This window comes from Mus caroli, unplaced genomic scaffold (genome assembly GCF_978045245.1).
Source record: "Mus caroli unplaced genomic scaffold, Mus_caroli_1 scaffold_8, whole genome shotgun sequence".
NCBI classification, from domain to species: Eukaryota; Metazoa; Chordata; class Mammalia; order Rodentia; family Muridae; genus Mus; species Mus caroli.
In genome coordinates, this window is record NW_028227263.1 from 105,283,872 (window position 1) to 105,306,747 (window position 22,876).

Sequence of the window (22,876 nt, forward strand, 5' to 3'; positions counted from 1 at the left end):
TGTGGATAGAATTTTCAGGTGGACTGAGCCAAGGGGGGATGAAAACAGAATGAGCATGTAGGAGGTAGGAGATGCTCCAGGCTCTCCCTCAAGGTTTATACTGTCAATATTCTATATATTCTAGCATATATTTCTAGCATAGTTTGTGGGCAGGATTAAACTTAGATTAAAAATTTTGTACCAGAGCCTGATAAATACAGAGGGGGAATGCTTGCAGCCAATCATTACACTGAATGCAGGGTCCCCAATGGAGGAGATAGAGAAAAAACTTGAAGGACATGAAGGAGTTTGCAACCCTTAGGAAGAACAATAATATCAAGGAACTAGACCCGACCCTCCCCCCTCCCCCCCGAGCTCTCAGGGACTCAGTCACCAACTAAGGAGTACATATGAAGCAACCCATGGCTCCAGCTATATATGTAGCAGAGGACAGCCTTCTCAGGCATCAGTGGGTGGAGAAGTCCTTGGTCCTATGAATTCTCGATTGATGCCCCAATGTAGGGGAATTGAGAGCAGGGAAGTGAGAGTGGCTGAGTGGGTGGGGTGGAGGAACATTACACCGTCATAGAAGCAGGGGGATGGGATAGCGGGTTTCAGGGAGATGGGAAACCTGTTAGGGGTTAAGAATTAAAATGTAAATAAAATTTAAAAACTTTGAGGGAGTAATCAACCAATGTCTGAAATAACTCCATGAGAGGGGACCCATTCCTGACACTATTTGAGCAAACCAGGAACCAGCGAATAGATAGATCAAAAACCTTAGGTAAAAGCCAATACTACCTATATCAAAATATGACACCTAAATATATTCTGCCATGCACATAGATCAATATATTATTCAGCCATCATCAGATAGGCATCATTTTTATTCCTCCATCAGAAAGGAGTAAATACAAAGACACATATCCAGACAGAGAGAGAGAGGTGGTGGTGGGGGAGGTCTTTCCATCGATCCCTTCCTCTCAAAGTTTAGAACACTTCATAGAAGATTAAGCAGAAGGAGTAGTGGAGCCAGACAGGACAGAGGACACCAGGACAATGCTTTCTATAACAAATATGCAATTCTTACATGAACACACAGAGACTGCAGCAAGAATCACATGGCCTACACAGGTCTGTACTAGGTTCTCTGCATATATACCAGAGCTTTCAGTTTAGTGCTTTTTGGGACTCCTAAGCAAGTGAGTCTCTGATTCTTGAGCGCTCTTATTTTATTTTGGAACTTTTATTTTTCTACTTCCTCTTCCTATATAGCTTCAAAGTTTTTAAAATATTATTATGCCTTATTTTATTCTATTTTGTTGTTATGTCATAGAAACATGTTCAGTTCTAATGAGAGACTGATAAGGAGAATATATGGATAAGAGAGGTGGTAGAAAGGAATCTAGAAGAAATGAAGAGAGAGGAAATATATTCAGATTATATTGTGTGAGAAAAGAATATATTCAGTAAAAAGAAGACAAACATTTTAAATGAATGTATAACATGAAATATGTAAAACAAAAGAAACTTAGCATTGACAGATTAAATATATGTACTGAAGAAATCAAACCTAATTACTTAGTCACCTACTGTGCAAAACAACAACAACAACAACAACAGCAACAACAACAACATACGTGTCCTGAAAATAATGATAAATAGAGAAGGTGAGGAACTCAAGTTTTAAAAGAATACTACATGTGAGTGAATATTGTTTGAAAATATAAAAAAAATGTGCTAAAAACACTGTGTCTTTGATGAAATGCATTAATTGGTGGGAAAGGTGAGTATTCAGGGAAAAATATGGTCAGCAATGTAAGTCAAGTATGATTTCAATATCTAGAGTGTGTGATCAATGCTTAAATTTCTAATAATAGGATAAGAGATAACCTCTTACTTATCTACAGTCTTTTCCCATTTGCTTAGGTATAGCACACTCCTGTGGAAAAGCTGGAAACTTCTCTGTAAGCCTGTATTTACCTGTATCGTTGGAAATCTCATTGTCTGCACAGGGAATACAATGAAAGCAGCAGACAGCCTTGCCTTCCTGGGCAGCTTTCCTGAATCCAGGCCTACAGAACTCACTGCACACAGACTGAGGAATCTAAGAGAAATGAAAGCTATTAGCAAATGCCTGGACTTCTTTGAAAATTTTGAGTAAACAGAGAATTTCTGAGTATAATTAAGCAGTTAATTTTCAAATGCTTACACTTACAATCAAAGATATTACTAATTTTACCATGTTTTGGGCTACATGACACATATGTTTAAGTCTTGAACCAATTCCAGATGTTGTTCAAACATACAGATTTTTAATGTAGTGTTCTAGAAAGTCATGATATGCATTCAGATTTAACTTATCTCTAAGCGTACTGGCTACTAGGGGAAACTTATATTGAAAGTGGTTGTTAATTTTGACTGACAAATTTACAGGTCTTGGATTCATCATGGGAGGAAATATGCATCTCCATGAACAGTTTTATACATACACCTACCTGAGATAAGAGAAACCAGTAAAACTGGAGGGTCAGAATTTTACAAGCTACTGTCAATCAGAGAATGAAAAGGTAATAGGATGGTCAACCACATTTTTGTTCTCTAACTTCACTGTATTTCTGAACTATGAACATGTTGTCATCACCTCCTCTGGCTTTTAAAACACCCTTTTCCCACAATATAATGAGTGCTCACAGAGTCAGCCAAATCAACCTGTCTTCTCCTTTGATTTTGTTGATGATTTACATGAAGTAGCAAGTCAAGCATTACACACACACACACGCGCGCGTGCGCACACACACACATTTGTCATACCATTATTCCTTTACAGATGTTGAGAAAGTAAATTGTCACCTCACCTTGTTGTAATATTTTTCATCTAGATGATAAAATGAACCTATCAGTGGTTTCAGGTAGTAACTAATAGACACTCTATGTTTAAGAAATGTATGGGCACTAATAAAGTTAAAAATAAACATATCCATTGATCAGAGTCAAGGAGTGAGTAATAGTCTGTTGTATGTTTTTAACTTAAGATCCTTATTGGTAGTTCCATGTTTATTGGTAATGAGTGAGAGTTTAATGGTCATGACATCCTGAGAATTACCTTAGACTTTATGAAAGGTCAGAGCAGTGAGAGAAGTCACAACTCACCTTTGTAAACCCTGTAGGCCACTGTATCATCTGTTCACATAAAGAGAACTGTAGACCCTGTGGAGCACTTAGAGAATAGGTTCCTACTTTCACCTTTAATCCAAGACCACTTGGAAAATTCCAAAAATTAAGAATGTCATACATTGAATCTAAGTTTCTTCCCCCTTGAATTAATGTTTGTCCTCTCACATGACTTTTCATTATCATGTTCTTTAGGAAAGGGTGAAGCTAAAAGAAATGTAAAAACACATGTTGAGAAATGTATGAGGTTTTCCGTTTTGTGCCTGTGCCCTGAGCAAACCTTGGGCAAGAACTCCAATGGTAGTCTCACAACACCCAGAGGAATATCCTCTCTCAGGCATTCTAATATGCCTAGGATCACAGGGTCAGAGGTAAGGAGGACACAAGATCTGCTGCAACACCAGAAGTAACTGGGACCAGCAGGACCCAGGCACTTAGTAACTCCACCAGACCAGTGGCACAGGTTCCATCTGGTCTGGGATGGAGCCTTGCACAGACTTTGGGTACAAACTCTGCAGCCAGTCCCAGAATGTTCCAAGAAAGCTACATTCCAAGGCATACTAACATGCCCAGAATCAAAGGATCAGAGGGGCCCTGAGCAGACCTTGGGTGCTAAAACTACAGCCAGTCCCACAATACCCAAATGAAAATCCATTCCCATGTGCTCTAACCCTCCCAGGACCAGAGGATCAGAGAGTCCTGGGATTTCAGGAGCTTGGTCACACCAGAATCTCAAGAGCTTGGTCACACCAGGATCTCAGGTTCACAGATATAGCCTGATTCCCAGGAGCTCTGGCACATCAAACTCTCAGGATCACAGGATCCCAGAATTTCAGTATCACTGAGACAAATGAACTCTAAGAAGTTCTGAGACAACCAGGATCACAGGAAGAACAGGCTCTGATTAGATATAGTAAGGCAGGTAGTACTAGAGATAATCAGATGGCTGGAGGCCAGCAACAGAACATAAGCAACAGAAACAAAGGTTACTTGGCATCATCAGAACCCAATTCTCCCACCATTGTAAGTCTTTGTTACACCATCACACAAGAAAAGCAAGATTCAGATCTAAAATCATTTCTCATGATGATGATAGAGGACTTTAAGAAGAACATAAAAAACTCCTTTAAAGAAATACAGGAGAACACAGGTAAACAGCTAGAAGCCCTAAAGAGGAAATACAAACATCCCCTAAAGAGTTATAGGAAAACCCAATAAAACGGGTAAAGGAAAGGAACAAAACCATCCAAGATCTAAAAATGGAAATATAAAAAAAATTACAATGGGAGACATCCCTCGAGTTAGAAAACCTAGGAAAGAGATTAGAAGTCATAAATGCAAACATCACTAATAAGAATACAAGAGACAGAAGAGGAAATCTCTGGTGCAGAAGGTATCATAGAAAATATTGGCACAAAAGTCAAAGAAAATGCAAAATGCACAAAGCTCCTAACCCAAATCTTCCAGGAAGTCCAGGACACAATGAAAATGAAATCTACAGGCAATAGGTATAGAAGAGAATGAAGATTACCAACTAAAAGGTCCAGTTAATATCTTCAACAAAATTATAAACGAAAACCTTCTTAACCTAAAGAAAGAGATGCCATGAACATGCAAGAAGCCTACAGAACTCCAAATAGACTGGAGAAGAAAGAAATTCTTCCTGTTATATACTAGTTAAAACACCAAATGTACATAACAAAGAAAGAATATTAAAAGCAGTAAGGAAAAAAAGGTCAAGTAATATATAAAGACAGACCTATAAGAATTATACCATCAGGTGCTGAGAAAAAGGTATATTCTTTTCTTTTAAGGTGAAATGTTCTGTAGATAACTGTTAAATCCACTTGGTTCACTTAGTTTCACTGTGTCTCTATTTAGTTTCTGTTTCAATGACCTGTCCAATGATGAGAGTGGGGTGTTAAAATCTCTCATTATTATTGTGTGGGGTTCAATGTGAGTTTTGCATTTCAGTAAATTTTCTTGTATGAATGAGGGTGCTCTTCCATTTGGGACATAGATGTTCAGAACTGAGACTTTCTCTTGGTGAATTTTCCCCTTGAAAAATATGAAATGTCCGTCCTCATCACACTTGATATCTTTTGGTTGAAAGTCTATTTTATTGGATATTAGGATGGCAACTCCTGATTGTTTCCTTGGACAATTTGCTTGGAAGACCTTTTTTCATGTGTTTACTTTGTTGTTGAGGTGTGTTTCTTCTTCTATTTTTTTTTTTGGGGGGGGGGGTTCCGAGACAGGGTTTCTCTGTGTAGCCCTGGCTATCCTGGAACTCACTCTGTAGACCAGGCTGGCCTCGAACTCAGAAATTCACCTGCCTCTGCCTCCAAGTGCTGGGATTAAAGGCGTGAGCCACCACACCCGGCTGAGGTGTGTTTCTTGTATGCAGAAAAATGCTGGATCTTTTTTGCATATCCAGTCTGTTAGCTTATGCCTTTTTATAGGTGAATTGAGTCCATTAATATTGAGAGATATTAAAGAGAGATGACTGTTGGTTCCTAACATCGTTGTTTTTGTAGGTGGCTTTATGTGCTTGTGGCTCTCTGCTTTTGACTTCGTTGTGATATGCTTAATATTTTGTCCTTTTTTGTTGCAGGTATCTTCCTTGTGTTGGATTTCTTCCTTCCAGGATCCTCTGTAAGGCTGGGTTGGTAGATAGATACTGTCTGAATTTGGTTTTGTCCTTGAATATTTTGTTTTCTCCATTTATGTTGATTGAGAGTTTTGCAGGGTATAGTAGCCTGAGATGGCATTTGTGTTCTCAGAGTCTGCATGACCTCTGACCAGGATCTTCTGGCTTTCATAGCCTCTGTTGATAAGCCTGGTGTAATTCTGATAGGTCTACCTTTGTATGTTACCTGGGCTTTTTCCCTTGCAGCTTTTAATATTCTTTCTTTACTCTGTGCATGTTTTGTTTTGATAATTATGAGATGAGAAGATTTTGTTTTCTGGTCCAATTTATTTGGTGTTCTATAGGCTTCTTGTACCTTTATGTCTATCATTTTTTTAGGTTGGGGAAGTTTTCTTCTATGATTTTGTTGAAGATATTTTTAGGTCCTTTGAGCTGGAAATATTTGTTTTCCTCTATGCCAATCATTCTTAGGTTTGGTCTTTTCATTGTGTCCTGAATTTCCTGGATGCTTTGGGTTAGGGGTTTTTTATGTTTCAAATTTTCTTCGATAGTTGTGTTAATCTCTTCTACTGTATCTTCTACACGTGAGATTCTCTCTTCTATCTCTTGTATTCTTTTGGAAATACTTAACATCTGTAATTTCCGACCTGTTTCCTAGGTTTTTTTTTTTTTTTTGCCTCCATTTGTGCTTTCTTTATTGTTCCTACTTCCACTTTTGGGTCTTGGTTCACTTTATTCAATTCCTTCACCTGTTTGCATGTGTTTACCTGTATTTCTTTCAGTGAGTTATTGATATCCTTCAAGGACTCTATTATCTTCATGAGATAGGATTTTAGGACAGATTCCTGATTTTCGGGTGTGTTGGTGTATTAAGGGCTTGCTGTGATAGGAGAACAGAGTTCTGGTGATGCCCACGTGTTTTGGTTTCTGTTTCGTATGGTCTTGCACTTGCCTTTCACCATCTGGATAAACAGAATACAGCAGCTGATATGAGGCTCCCAACACACATACAGTAGAGGACTTCCAGGTCTTTGTTCATTCAGAGATGATGCATCTAAACCTCAAGAGACTGGAGGCCTCAGGGAGTTTAGAGATCAGGTGGGATGGGGGATGGGAACATCCACATGGAGAAGAGGTGGGGTGGTTAGGAGGTGTGGAATGTGCAGCAGTCAGAGTGTGGATGAGGAGGGGTGGGGAACAGAATATGGAGTGTAAAATGAATTACAAATAAAATTAAATTTTAGAGATCATGTGGGGTGGGGGATGGGAGCATCCACATGGAGAAGAGGTGGGGTCAATAGGAGGTATGGAATGTGCAGCAGTTAGAGGGTGGATAAGGAGGGACAGAGAATGGAATATGGAGTGTAAAAAATGAATTTCAAATAAAACTAAATGTAAAAAAAAAAAAGAATTACATTAGACTTCTCACCAGAGACTATGTAAGCTAGAAGATCCTGGGCAGATATCATAAAGACACTAAGGGACAAATGGCAGCCCAGGCTACTATACCCAGCAACTCTCAATTATCATAGAATTAGAAACCAAAATAGTCTATTACAAAACAAAATTTAAAAAATATTTTCCCATAAATCCAGCCCTGCACAGGATAATAGATGGGAAACTCCAACACAAGGAGGAAAACTACACATTAGAAAAAGAAAGAAAGTAATCTTTCAGCAAACCCAAGACAAGATAGCCACACAAACATAATTCTAACAACAAAAATAATGAGATGAGATGTGACAACCACTTTTTCTTAATATCACTTAACATCAATGTACTCAATTTCCCCCAAAGGACATACACTAACAGACTGGATCCAAAAATAGGACCCAGCATTCTGCTGCTTACAGGAAATACACCTCAGTTACAAAGATAGACATTACCAGCGAGTAAAAGGTTAGAAAACAATTTTCCAAGCAAATTTTCCCAAGAAACAAGCAGGAGTATCCATTATAATACTGAATAAAATCAACTTTCAACCAAAAGTTATCAAAAAACATAAGGAAGGGCACTTCATACAGGACAAAGGAAAAATCTACCAAGATGAACTCTCAATTCTGAATATCTATTCTCCAAATGCAAGGGCACCCAAATTCATAAAAGAAGCTGTACTAAAGCACAAAGCACACAAAACACCCTGCACAATTATAGTGGGAGGCTTCATAACCTCACTCTCAACAATGGGCAGATCATGGTTACAGAAACTAAACAGAGACACTGTGAATCTAACAGAAAATATGAAGCAAATGGATCTAACAGATATTTATAGAACATTTCATCGTAAAGCAAAATAATACACCTTCTTCTCATCACCTCATGGCACCTTCTACAAAATTGAACATATAGTTGGTCACAAAACAGGCCTCAACAGATACAAGAAGACACAAATAAGCACATGCATTCTATCAGATCATCACAGATTAAGGCTTCTTTTAAACACCAACAAAAACAACACATTAGCACATTGTTCAGAAAATGAACAATGCTCTTCTTAATGATAATTTGGTTAGGTAAGAATTAAAAAAAGAAATTAAAGACTTTTTGGAATATAATGAGTGAAGACACATCATACCAAAACTTATGGGACAGAATGAAATCAGTGGTAAGAAGAAAACTCATACCTCTAAGTGCCTTCATAAAGAAACTGAAGAGATCTTATACTAGCAGCTTGATAGGACACCTGAAAGCTCTAGAAAAAAGGAAGTAAATACACACGAGGATAGATGGAGAAAAATAATAAAACTCAGGGCTGAAATCAACCAAATAGAAACAAAGTGATCTATACAAAGAATCAACAAAACCAGGAGCTGGTTCTTTGAGTAAATTAACAAGATAGATAAACCCTTAGCCAGACTAACTAGAGAGCATAGAGACAGTATCCACAATAAAAAACTCAGAAATGAAAAGAACACATAACAACGAAATATTATCTTAAAATAATTATTCTGTTTTTTTGAATATTAACAGTTAAAAATATTAAAATCATTTTCTAAAACATCATGGAAATATTTTTTAAAATGCTGAATGGATATATATATATATATATATATATATATATATATATATGCATACAAAATGAGACCATCATGAGAATATATTGCCACAATGAATGAGTTTTCCAGAAACAAGGAGAAACACCTAGAAGAGAATGTCTCCTAACCTCTTTTAAGGAACCATGTTCTGTGGTACCTTGATTCAGATTCTAGCCCCCAAATTAGATGATTATGCATTGCTTCTATTTAAGCCACTCTAATCTAGTGGATTACAGAAGCTCAAGCAAATGCATACATCTTTATTCATTCAACGTTTTAACCTTTTCTGTCATAAGAATTGACATGATTTTATTCTTACACATTTTAATAAAGTACAATAACATTCAAAAAACAAAACCGAGGTATTTCAGAGGTGATAAAGAAATGGGCAATTATAGGATACATTAAAATGCAGAAAGTTGCTTTATTTGGATGGTGTGAGTGATTTCAGACAAGGAATCATACTGCACAAGAAAGCAAACATGGCATTAAGAAGCAGCTGACTTGTTTGAATTTAAAGAGTGACAATAAATTACAGTTGAATAAAAATGTAATAGTCTTGGACAAGTGTCTCATCTTTGTTTTGTTTTGTCTTGTTTTTTTTTTTTTTTTTCTGATGAAAGAGCAAAACACAGATGGTGACACTTTGATTCATGCTTTGGAAAAAATGTTTAGACATTAAGCATTTCTATATCATCTTGCATATGTTTCATATAATATAAAATTGAAGGAGAAATACAGTATGACATAAAAAAGAAAAACATATGAGATAGTAAAAGGTATTTTAAAGTACTAGAATAATGTCATTTGAAACAGACATATCGCCGGGCGTGGTGGCGCACGCCTTTAATCCCAGCACTGGGGAGGCAGAGGCAGGCGGATTTCTGAGTTCGAGGCCAGCCTGGTCTACAAAGTGAGCTGCAGGACAGCCAAGGCTACACAGAGAAACCCTGTCTCGAAAAGCAAAAAAAAAAAAAAAAAAAAAAAAAAAAAAAAAAAAAAAAAAAAAAAAAAAAAGAAACAGACATATCTATTGGAAATGGTAAAAGTCATGAAGCCAGGACAGCTGTTTGTTACAGTTTCAGCAAAGGTAAGCCAAATCCTTGGATCACTGTCATTCAGTTTCCCTTTTGGTTTTGGTCTCTGACTCTTGCATTCTTGGGAACTTTCTATATTATGATTCATTGTGTGTCTTTTCCAGAGAAAATTAAGTCGAGATAATTAGGAAAGTCAGAAACTTACACTTCCTTCTCCCTTTTTAAGGAAATAATTTCATTTGGCCCTATTTGGAATTCTTCCTTATGTCCTGGAGATCATGAGTAGCACAGGTAAGCACAAACCTAGAAATTTCTAAATGAGGGCATGACTCCAGGGTTCTTCTTGGGTACCTGCCCCTAAGCACACCCAAACATTAGAGATAGATCAGGTTAAACTTAGAAATATTTGGCAAACTCTATCTGGTCATGCGAACTGGTAAATGTCTCTAGACCATTTTTTTCCTTTTACAATACAATTAGAGCTCTCTGAAAATGTAGTTTTAGCATAGGGCATCATACACAGTACCCCAATGGAAGAAGAGAACTAAATAAATATGATAGATTGACTAAAACAAACTTTTACTATTTACCTGCCAGGGGGAGAATACCATTTCTTCTCCATTGGCATATGGTTGGGTCTGTATTTGTTGAAGATTCATCTCATGGAGACTATAGGCCACAGCATACACAGCATTGTATATATTGTAGCCTTCCTCACTCATGGCTAGGTCAAAAAGGTGTCTGGGAAGTAAATCCAAAGAAGCATTGGGTTGGCAGTTCTCCAAAAGTTGACAATCAAATTTGGAAAATGAGCACTTGAAAAACAAAAACCAAAACTTAGGAAGATAATTGTCCTCTGGATATTTGTAGGGATTAACTGTTTGGACAAAATTCATAAACTCAACCATCTCTTCATGGTGGTGTGAAAAAATAAGACTCCCATGAAATGACTCTACCATAAAATAATCAGAGTGGGTATCAACATCCCATGAAGAGCTCAAGACCCAGACTTTCCATGTCACTAACAGTTGTGCAATATGTCGCATTAAACCTTGTACAGAAATAATGTCTCCATAAATAACTATGACATTGGCTGATGATTCCTCAATCGTCTCCATATTTTTCCATAATGCATTGGAAAATGCATTCCATGTGCCAGAGATCATTTTCAAAAAGGCTATGCATATCCCATGACTCTCCATATTTTCTCTCAAGTCTGATAGAATCTGAATCCCTCTGTGATCATCTGGGAGGATCAGACCAACCCAGTACCATCTGAAATGAAGCATCAAAAACACTATGGCAAGTGACAGAGATGTGTCCTTGGGGGCCATCTGATAAAGAGAATTAAACTGACCTCGTTCACTCAGGATAGAATCAAAAGGTCCAAAAGTTAGCTGAAGAGATATCAAAATACATTGGCATCAGACAAATTCCCAGTCTGAAATCAACAGATGGAAACAGTCAAGAAGAAGATGGACTTGTCATGTTAAACAATTACATTTTTTTTTTTACCAAAATTGCTAACTTGTCTCCAGTTTCAATAATTTAGCTGGTTTTTACACACCTCACCTTTCAATCTACATTAAGTAATATAAGTATAGATCTATTATAAAGTATCTTCATACTTTTCTTTGGTAGGTGATTAACTGTAGTGCCCATATTTTAAATTTCTGGACACCTATGATGTTAACAAATGATACCTGTCTCCTAGGTCCCACGTCCCATTCCTTACCTGAGGTATTTTGTAGAGTTGTAGAAATGTTCCAATGTGGGCAGATGTTGACCATGATGGTCCTGTGAGTATAGCAGGTGACTTTCTTTTGTGTCCACAGTCACAATTTGGAAAGAAATTAATTTTCCCTGTGTGCCAAATGAAGGCATGATAAAGAATATTCTTTTCAGTATATGGAATATTATAGATATCATATCCAATAGTAGTATTGGGTAGAAGATGAGGGTTTCTGTTGATCTCCTCAATGGCAAACACCAGGGCCAGAACAAACTTGTAGTTCTTAAACTTATACCTGCACAGATTTCACAAAATTACACAGGAGGAAGCCTTAGACCATTCAACTTTTCTATTTAGTGCAGTGGTTTTATATTGTAAATGGCGATGTTTCTATGAAATCATTATTATAATATCTTCTCGTGAATGACTGGAATTAAAACAGGCATTTTAAGCAGAAGAGATTAATAATATTCTAAACACATTAATTATGCTCTTTGGAATTTTAATTTATTATCATATTGCTTTATTACCTTTCATATATGGAAAAAAATTCTCAATGAATAAAGAATTAGGTTTTCAAAAACATCAGAAAGCTTGTTTATATCTTGGCCTCTCCGTCTCTACAATATTGAAAGGAAAATATACCTCGATCCAATCACCCTCTTTTCTGTTACAATAACCACTTTAAAAATGAGCACAGAATTAATTCAAATAATATATTGCCCCAGGTGTCCTTTCTATGAATTTTGATAGGGTGGTCTGGAACATACTATGTAGAACTGGCTGATATTGGACTAATGAAAATATTCGTTTCTCTGCCTTTCAATTGATGGCATTAATTTATGTTAAACAACACCCAAATTTATTTCATATTGTGTGTATTTATGAGTCATAAGTGTCACATATGTAGATGTGAGATTTTGTGCAGGTATAGGTTCATCAATTTCATGAAGGCAGAGAAGGGTCAGTCATGGCTGTCCACATGATTTCACATGGAGTCTCTTAATCATATGTTTAATTATTGTCTCACTGACTAACTTATTTGATTGATTAAGACAGAGTCTGACCATGTACCCTTGGCTGACCTCGAACACACTCTGTAATGAAATTTGACCTCAAAATCATTAAGACTTTTTACCTCTCCTTCCCCAGTGCTGCAGAGAAAAGAGAGTACCATGTCAACTGACTTCACAGTTCCTTTATTATTTTCAGAATATCAACCTGGCACTCTAATCATCAAACTTTCAGTGAGTCACTTCTGCCTATTCTACCCTATATATAATTGTTAGATTGCAAGAGTATTCTCATGATTTTTGGGAGATCTGAACTCAGGTCCTCAACTTGAACCTAGAGCAATTTACCTTGTTAGGCAACTGTTGATTTGTCTAATAATAATCTCATAATAGAAAAATAAGACCTTTAATGATGCCAAAGACACACACACACACACACACACACACACACACACACACACACACACACAAAGAAAGAGCACTCATTGCATTTTAGTGTCAAAGTATGCTATTCCCAAAGCAGTTTCCTTAAGGTTATATTTAGTAAATTGTTCTCCAGTTGGATATAAAATATTTCATATGACATTTTCAGGGTTTCTATAGAAAAGCAGCATTATGTTTTTTATGTATATAGGGAAGGAGAATAGTCCTCCACTAGATATACTTGAAAAGAAAATAAACAGGGCATCTTTAGAGTAGTTTTCTGCAGAATTCTGTTATTTTAGTCACATTTTCTAATTTTTGTCCTTTTTTCTTAATTCAATGAATGTATACATCTCTTATACTTTGTACTTCACTACTCCTTTTCTAAAATTACTTTTTTCCATTTATGTATCTGACATGTATGACAGGTCAAAGAATATTGTCTTTGTTTCTCCCTCCTATATACCCCTTTTCTCAGAAGCTGCTGAAATTTACAAATTGTATGTGCTCAGGTGTGTTTGTTTTAAACCAAGTGGATTTTTCTAGTAACATGACAAAATATAAAACAAGAGACATTGTGTATATCATAATTTAAAACAAATATATAAGGACACACTTGTATGTATTAGGATAAAATGTCAATTACAGAACTCATAAAGAGCAGGAGAGCTAATATCCACTTATCAGTGAGTACATATTGTGTGAGTTCCTTTGTGATTGTGTTACCTCACTCAGGATGATGCCCTCCAGGTCCATCCATTTGCCTAGGAATTTCATAAATTCATTCTTTTTAATAGCTGAGTAGTACTCTACCCAAGATATATAATACAATCTGCTAAACACATGAAACTCAAGAAGAATGAAGACCAAAGTGGGGTCACTGTACCCCTTCTTAGAATTGGAAACAAAACATCCATGGAAGGAGTTACAGAAACAAAGATTGGAGCTGTGACGAAAGGATGGACCATCTAGAGACTGCCATACCCAGGGATCCATCCCATAATCAGCTTCCAAACGCTGACACCATTGCATACACTAGCAAGATTTTGCTGAAAGAACCCTGATATAACTGTCTCTTGTGAGACTATGCGGGGCCTAGCAAACACAGAAGTGGATGCTCACAGTCAGCTAGTGGATGGATCACAGGGCTCCCAATGGAGGAGCTAGAGAAAGTACCCAAGGAGCTAAAGGGATCTACAACCCTATAGGTGGAACAACATTATGAACTAACCAATACCCTGGAACTCTTGACTCTAGCTGCATAAGTATCAAAAGATGGCCTAGTTGGCCATCACTGGAAAGAGAGGCCCATTAGACACACAAACTTTATATGCCCCAGTACAGGAGAATGCCATGGCCAAAAAAAAAAAAAAAAAAAAAAAAAGGGAATGGGTGGGTAGGGAAATGCGGGAGAGGGGGGAGGGTATGGGGGACTTTTGGGATAGCATTGGAAATGTAATTGAGGAAATACGTAATAAAATATATTTTAAAATAAAGATCCAAGCAGCAATCATTTTTTAAAGATAAAATATCTAAAAATTGACTCAGGTTCCTAAAGTATATGTCCTCATAGTAAGCTGTTGGAAATATGTGAGAATAATGCATTTCCTTTTTGACAGACATGGATAAATACATAATAGATAAGATAAAAAAAAAGAGCAGGAGAGACTACAAAGATTAAATAGGAGTGCAAATAGTAGCTATGAAAATATTTTAAGTAAAAGTGTATTATGGAGGAGGCTGAGGAAATGGGCGATTCATAGGAAGACCAGCAGTATCAATAGAACTGGACTACCCCTACACCCAGAGATGTCTCAAATACTCATCCACTAATCAGGCAGCATAAACCTGCTGGTATGAGACCTTCATCACATACACAGCAGTGGACTGTCTGGTTTGTCTTCAGTGAGAGAATGTGCATCTAACCCTTGAGAGATGTGAGGCGCCAAGGAGTGTGGAGGTCTGGTGGGGTAGGAGTGGGGGTGGGGTTGGGACATTCTCTTGAAGACAAGGGGGAGGAGCTATTAGATAGGGTGTGGTCAGGGGACAGACCAGAAGGGAATGAAGACTGGACTATAAAAAAGGATTAAATAATAATAAAAAATCTTAAATCAAAACCACGAGAAACCAAAATTAACCATACCATAAATCTGTACATCCCAGTGAAGTTCCATACAATTAGAATAACAATTCTGAATCACATTAAGAAAGTCAAATATCATACATCTTTCGTACTATTTATCTAGAATATATATCAGGAAGACACAATTTGAATCCTGTTGGACTTGATGGAAAGACTCCATTGTTGAGGGCACTACATACTTGACCACAGAATATGGAGTAATCATGCAGTAAATAATCTACCATATTTCTCCTGGCTAGGTTTCATAGTGCTGTAAGATACTATGCATACTACCCAGTAAAATAAAAGAATCATCATTCTCATCAACCTGTAAACCATGAAGGAAATGGCAATGACTGGGTTTATCTGACATGTCATCTCATACTAAAGTAGGCACACATGTTACATATGGATCCAATATTTGTCTGATGTAATATAAGATTCACTCTATAAAATAGAAAACATGCATTTCACTATGAAAATGGCAAGACTCTGTGATAAGGTAAGTGATAGATCCACAGGGATAACTTAATACCCTTATTGTGCTAAAGTACAAAGTCAACCAGTAATGACTTATTGATGTACCCACGGATTAGTGCAAACATAAGTCCTCCTCATAGATTCTTTTTTATAGTAAATGACAAATAATACATAAAACACTGACAGATCATGGTACAGATAGAAAAATAGACTATGTAGTGCTAATACATAAATGTGGGTTAGATATCATACCCTTCCCAACAATCCTGAGCAATCATGGCAGAAAAGAAGTGGGAAGATTTTAAAGACAAAGGGCTGTGGATAAACTCAAGGGAACAATGTTTTTAGTTCACAAGAGTTGCACATTTGAACCCAGCATTATTATGAAAGCACATAGAAGACCATGTGTGCCCAAACAAGACAAAATATCGCCATGGGGAATATAGGCCTTAAAAGTCACCCTGAGCAAAGATACTATTGAGATTTCATAGTTACTGGGTGAGAGATAGTCAATGATCTTCACTGTTTTGACCCTTGGGAAGTTAACCATACACAAAGGAAGGTTCCACTGACAATAGTACTTATAGAACACAAACTGTACTTGACTGGAAAAAGTAAAAGAAACACATTACTTTGGTAAGAGGATAAAGGTAAAAAAACAAGAGATGAGAAGATGGAGTGTTATGGGAGAATATGATCAACATTCAAAATATTTTGTGTGAAACTTGTAAAAAATTAAATGCTTTTTGAGGCAAAAATAAAATTAAAAAGTATGTCTAATGGAGCAGAGTTTTGTCAGAATTGTAAGAAACAAGAAAAAATATAGTTTTGTCAGTAGACAGTATAGATTTAAATGCATACATATAAAATATAACATATATCATTTTGACAATTTCATTTATGTAAGGAAAGGCTTACAATCACATTATCCAATGCAATCACCACTAAATATTTCATGATGAAATAGCATTGGGGATTCAAGTTTCCCAACATTAAGAAATGATAAGGAGATAGGGTTGTTATTTCCAAAATTTACTTTAGATTCATATTGTGAGAAAACACAGTATGTTATAAATATGTACAATTCATACATGATAAGTAAAACTGCTTAAATGCAACACAATTTTACTTGATACTTTACATTTTTTATCATTCAGTGAGTTTAAAATCTCCATTATATAGATTGTTAGACATTCATTTTAATATATGTAAGGTATCTACATGTTCATGTACATATGCAATATCTTTTATTTTCTTCTAATGACCAGATTTATTTTTCTCTCTCACTGTTTTCTCTTTTTCTCCCCATATTACTACCGATCAAGATTCATGCTCTTTGTCTCTATCTCTTTCTTTTTCTTGTGTGTGTGTGTGTGTGTTTGTGGATTTAGAAACCAAACAGGAAAATTGATAAAGGAAGCAAAGTTTATTTCAAAACACAGGGAACCTGGGTTTGATGGTACACACCACAAATAACTCTGCCCAACAGGTAAAAGCAGGCCAGTTGGGGTACATAGAAAGTTTCAGCATAGCCAGGACTACATAAGAAATCCATGTTTCAAGGAATGAAAGAAAGTAGAAAGAAGCAAAGTGTGTGTGTGTGTGTGTGTGTGTGCAAGCAAGCGGGAGATTGATAGAGATGTTTCACTGGGAATAGTAGTACATGCCTTCATCCCCAGCACACGGGAGGTAGAGACACACAGATATCTGCCAACTTGGTCTACATAGTAAGTTTTAGAACTGCTAGGGCTATATGAGTTAGAGAAACTCTGTTTCAAAACTAAAATAAAAAACAAACAAACAAACAATAAACAGTGAAATAACATGAAAAAAAATCTTGCCATCCCAGTCAATTCCCCATAAATTACTTTTTAAAAGCTAAACAAAATGTTTTGGTTTGAGTTATTATTTATTGGATGAAAAACCATGATCGAAAACAAAGGAGGAAAGGATTATATGCTCTCTTTATTATGATTACTGTATTGTTGTGATGAAACACCATGACCAAAACAAACTAAGGAGGATATTTTTTATTAGGAGAAAATCACCACAACATAATGCATCACTGAAAGATGTCTGTACTGAATATAAAACAGGCTCAAAATGTGAAGACAGGATATGGTACAGAGCCCTCAGAGGGGTTCTACTTACTGGTTATTTCAAAATGTACTTCTCATCCTGCTTCCTTACAGAATTTATGACTACCAGCCTCAGAATAGCTTCACCTGTAATGGGCTGAGCAATACCACTGTAGGTTTTCCTATAACCCACACTTATGGGGACATTTTCTTAGCTGATGTTCCCCCCGTTCAGATGACTTTAGCATGTCTCAAGTTGATACAAACACTAAACCATATTTAGCTTACAATTCTTCATTTATGTTCATTATTGGAGGAAGTCAGGACAGGTACTCAAGTAGGTCAGGACCCTGCACACAGGAGCTGATACACTGGCTATAGAGCAATGCTGTACTGTGGCTTGCTTAGTCTACTTTCTTATGGAACCCAGAATCATATTTACAGAAGTGTCACCCCACCCACAGTGGACTGGATCCTCCCATGTCACAGGATGATTAAGAAAACACCCTACAACCCTGCCTATTGCCTTTTCTTATTGATTCAATTACTCAATAGAGTCTTCCGTGTCTATAGTGACTAGTTTGTATCAAGTTGACATAAAAGTAATCAGCACACAAAGAAATAGGAGGTTAAAATTTCCAAAAATGTTTTAGACAATATGAAAATATTTAAAAATTGGTAATAATGGTTTAATAAAAGTATAAGCTAATAAATACTAGAAAACGATCTTAAAAAGTGGCTATTTACAAGATTCTTATTAGAATAATAATACTAAGAGAACATGCAGATAAAGCTACAGAAAAGTTCAGAATTCTGAGAAATTTCTTGTATTATTTCTAAATATTTACCATATCAGATAACTTACATTGAAAATTAGAGATTACTTCATGAATTATTCACTTACTCAATTAGAGTAGATAACATTGAAACATCATACAGTTCAATAATTTACTAATCTGTATTTTAAAAGAAATTTTACCTACAAAGTTCTAGATTTTTTTATACATCTATTTCTGTAATCTTTATTTCTGGAAGTGATAGTTTGAGGTAAATTGTAAAAAAAAATCCCCAGTGTTAACAATGACTGCTATCAGCAATCACCTATGCAAACCATGACAAAAACTTACATCAGAGAGGGTGGTACACACTTGAAGAGCTGCTTATGTTTGTGTTTCCAGGTATGCTGGAAATTACCTTTGCATATCAAAGCTTCTTTATTAATTGTCCAGAGAAGAGAGATAGCAAATGCACCTCAAGTGCCAATTATAGAATAAAGTATAGATGACAAAATATCTTTGAATACAATAAAGGAGACACCACAGTTGTACTTTTCAAATAAATGAATACAGCCCCAATACATGATAGAACACCATGAGAAAATTTAAAGGACACTCAATGGCCATTTTGTGTATGAAGGAAAGATCACAGGGTTGCAATTTATGGAAATAGAGACCTCAATTAAAAGGCAACAGGCAAGAGTAGAGAAATGTGCTCAGGATAATGATATATTTAGGGGTAGAACTATTTACACTGATTATACACAGAATGATAAAACGGACAAATCAATCTTGGATCACTTTTAGACATGAGAGTAATATCCTAGAAAACTTGCAGCAGCTCCTGTTTTCTATTCTTTTACTTGGGAAAATATAATACAAACATAAGTGTATGCAGAAAAATATGTGTGGTAATTTTATAGGGCATGATTGTTAATATTTTATAGTGAAAATACTCTTTTCCAGTAATGAACTACTTTGGTTTTGCTTTTGAAAATATAAAGTTTAACTATAAAAATGAATAATTTTTATAGGATAAAAACCTTTAAATTATCATAGAAAAGAGCTACTTATGGCTCATGTACCTGAAAGTACACTCTTTCAACATATGGGCCTGCTCCTGCATGACGTACAAAATACCACATATTGATACCTGGGCTGCTGAGAGTAGAGAAGAGAGGAAATTGAGAGGTAAAAGAAGACATAAGTATAATGAAACAGAAGGAGCCCCACCCAGCATCCTGTTTCCCCAGGCTGCTAGGTGTATAACATATATTTCTGTTGTTATTTAAGATGTGATCCTTAAGCAATTGTGTTCTCCATGCATTACCTCATTGAGATATGAATTATGGCACATAGACACTAAATTTTGCATCAGTGGCCATTTTTGCTCTGTTAGTCTCAAATGAAATATGTCAAGATCCCAAATGTCTCATGAGGATTTTACTTCTGAGCCTATTTCTTCTCATGTCTTTGATTATTTTTACTTAACCCCACCAAGGAGTGAACAATTACACTGTAATGTCACACTGAGCACAATTCACAATCATAAGTATGTTTTCTTTCTTCCTTTTTATCCATTTTCTTCCTCCTGATTTTCTCATAGGTTCACAGACATTTACAAGCTCTGTTTTTCTACTTCATGGTCTTTTACCATTGATCCATAGAGATTCCAGATATATACTTTGGATAAGCACACTCTATGTCCTTTAGAAAAAGAAAGAACTTAATTCTTTCCATTATTTTCCTAAGAAATCAGATTTTTCTGATGCTATTTCTTAATATTGCAAATTTCAGAAAAGCTTAAATATACCCTTAAGTTGCCATCCTCTCAGATAGAGTACTTTGGGAAAACATACACAAAAAGGAGGAAAAGCACTAGAAACATGTATATGAAGCAGATAAACATTTAACATGTGGCTGAAATAAAAAAGTGTAGGACAAAAACCAATACAATGAAATGAAAAAAGAAAGAAAAATAGAAAAAGACATGTGTACAGCAGAATTGCTCACAAATTTTAATGATGTCATTCCTGTTCTGAAAGCAGCTGGGTGTAACATAGTACTTTTGTCACTCTAGCATCATTCTAGGAACTCAGAAGTCTCTTCACTCAGTTACTTCATCCCTTTCCTTAAGAGTATACCTGGACTTCAAGAAAACCCAGAAGTTCATGCTCATACTTAGATTAACTTATCCATACTCTGAAATCTTAACACAGAAAATATTCAAATTATCTGGTGTTTCATACATGACAAAGAAAAGATCCTGGTTATTGAATAATAACTGGGAAAGCAAAATGAATAACATCAAAATTATCACTTTTCCTTTTAAAGAGGAAAAGAAGTCAACAAGAAGACATACTTGAAGGGATTTTTTGAAAGGAAAAGAAGGATTTTGAAAAACTAAAGCAAGTTTTATTCCCTATAAATAATAAGTCATAAGAATTCTGAATTCTTATAATAACTAATTGTACTTACTGTATATGATAGTCTTTGAAATTGTATGGCAAAAATTTATCAGGAATTTTGTTGCCTGTGTAAAAAATATGAAGAGGGAAAAATGCACCAATTGTCACATCTCCTTCATGGTAAAAAAATTCTTTGCTTGTTACATAGCATTCATTGTCAGTAAAGGCACACCCAAAAATGGGAATATACAGGAGCCCATAGGTAAAAATCCAGAACATCCTATTAATGTATATACCTGCCCAACCATAAGACTGATGGATACATATCCAATGATGCCCAGTGGGTATATATTTAGTTCACGTGTTTGTGAACATTATGTTATTCTGACTATTAATGAGTGCAGCTGTTATGTTAGTCACCCACAAGTTCTTCAGGATACATCCTCCACTGTCAATGAGAGTTTTGGAACTCTTCCCTTAGGCTCTGCATCTGAGGCCCTGTGATCTACTTAAAAACAAGTGAGAAAATATATTTTGGATCTTCTATTCTAGCCAGGGGTACCATGATTTCAGCCAAGAAGACAACAGGATCAAATTGCAGACTGGGAAGTTTTGGCCAAGTTTGAATCTTTTAATAAACAATTTTGGCTAAGGAAATCATACTCCCTCGGAAGTTGCAATGGTAGACAAAATGAAAGATTGCCTGAAAATGTCCATGCTAGTCATGTACAGGATAAATCAGTAAGCCACAAACAAAAGACAACTTTTGGATTTTACTCTTTCTGTTTACTGTTTCTTGTCTCAGAATTTTCTATGATATATTTTATTTGCAAAAATATGGTGTCTTAACCCAACACAACCAGTTTCTTTCTCAATTTGGAAAAGCAAATAGTTCTGCTGTATTTTTCAATTCCAAATTATTTACGTAATTTCAATGAAAAAAGTTAAGTCTCCTGTTTATTTTCTGATTCGAACTCCTCTATTCCTACTGTTCTTTAATCAAAGATTAATCTTTTAGTAGAGGTGTCATTGTGATCCATCCCTGCATCTATAGCAGTATGTTCACCCACTGCTTGTTATGCTCTGAAAAGTTTAGTGAATTTCTCATTCATGTAAAATGTAAATTTAAAGGCACTACAGTGTGTCCTTTCAGCTAAGATACTGAGGGAAATGATCTTGAGTGAGGCTTTATATTTAGCCACCAGGAGTTTAGGACAGTGAATGTACTATATATTTTTATATTTTAATGGAAGTATACCCCTCTCCCAATAAGTTGACGTGACTACACAAGAATTGGAGAATAGAGTGAAAAAAATTCCAAATGGAGCAAAATTAAAAAGCACTACCACATGAAATGTAAATTATGGGTTGTTATGATTGTCTTCTTGCTTTAGATTAACAATACATACAATGAGAACATAGTAGACAGAACCTGTCTATTATAAGACTGAAGGCAATGAACAGGCACAGGTAACCCTTCTGCTCAGTAACTCACATTTCAGTGCAATCATGGATAATAGAGCAAACCTTTGTGTCACTCAATTCAAATATGCTCCCCCCTTTGTAACTGAGTACTAAACCAGTAGAACAGGAAGTACATTGATGACTTCTTCAACAAGATTCTTTGATGGAGGATAACCATAACACTTAATCATGTGGGATTAAGGAACTGTCCTGGTAACTGGGAATCTATAAAATCTTTTTAATCTTTCTGACAAAAACAATTGTTAAACTCTCTGAAATCAGTGACTATATAAATGTAATCGCATCATTACTGATGTAGATATCATAATCCAAGAAGAATAAAAAACTCAATTGTCTCAAGTACTTAAGAATAAACATTAAAGAAAAGTGAATTAGTAAGCAGATGAAATTGCCTGTGAATGATGTTGTCTTGTCCTGACTTTTAACATGAAACTGTGCAATCCTGATTCTGATGTCTTCATCTCTAGCAAGAACAGAGTATGTT

General features: G+C 35.9%; 1 protein-coding gene across 2 annotated transcripts in view; it reads right to left on the minus strand.

Annotated features, from left to right (window-relative positions):
• LOC110288180 (vomeronasal type-2 receptor 116-like) overlaps positions 1-21,203 on the minus strand; it is a 37,289-nt gene extending 16,086 nt beyond the window's left edge. Inside the window, exons 1-5 of one of the 2 annotated variants that reach the window (XM_021154602.2) lie at positions 20,978-21,203; positions 11,611-11,902; positions 10,466-11,272; positions 3,133-3,360; positions 1,963-2,086 (exon numbers count right to left, since the gene is read on the minus strand). In XM_021154602.2, the coding sequence (XP_021010261.1) occupies positions 1,963-2,086; positions 3,133-3,360; positions 10,466-11,272; positions 11,611-11,902; positions 20,978-21,186 (1,660 nt within the window). In that variant the 5' untranslated portion in view covers positions 21,187-21,203. Of the gene's footprint in view, positions 1-1,962; positions 2,087-3,132; positions 3,361-10,465; positions 11,273-11,610; positions 11,903-20,977 lie in introns of those variants that run through there. The other variant, XM_085841835.1, reaches the window with a different exon arrangement.
• Between the last annotated feature and the right edge of the window lie 1,673 nt (positions 21,204-22,876).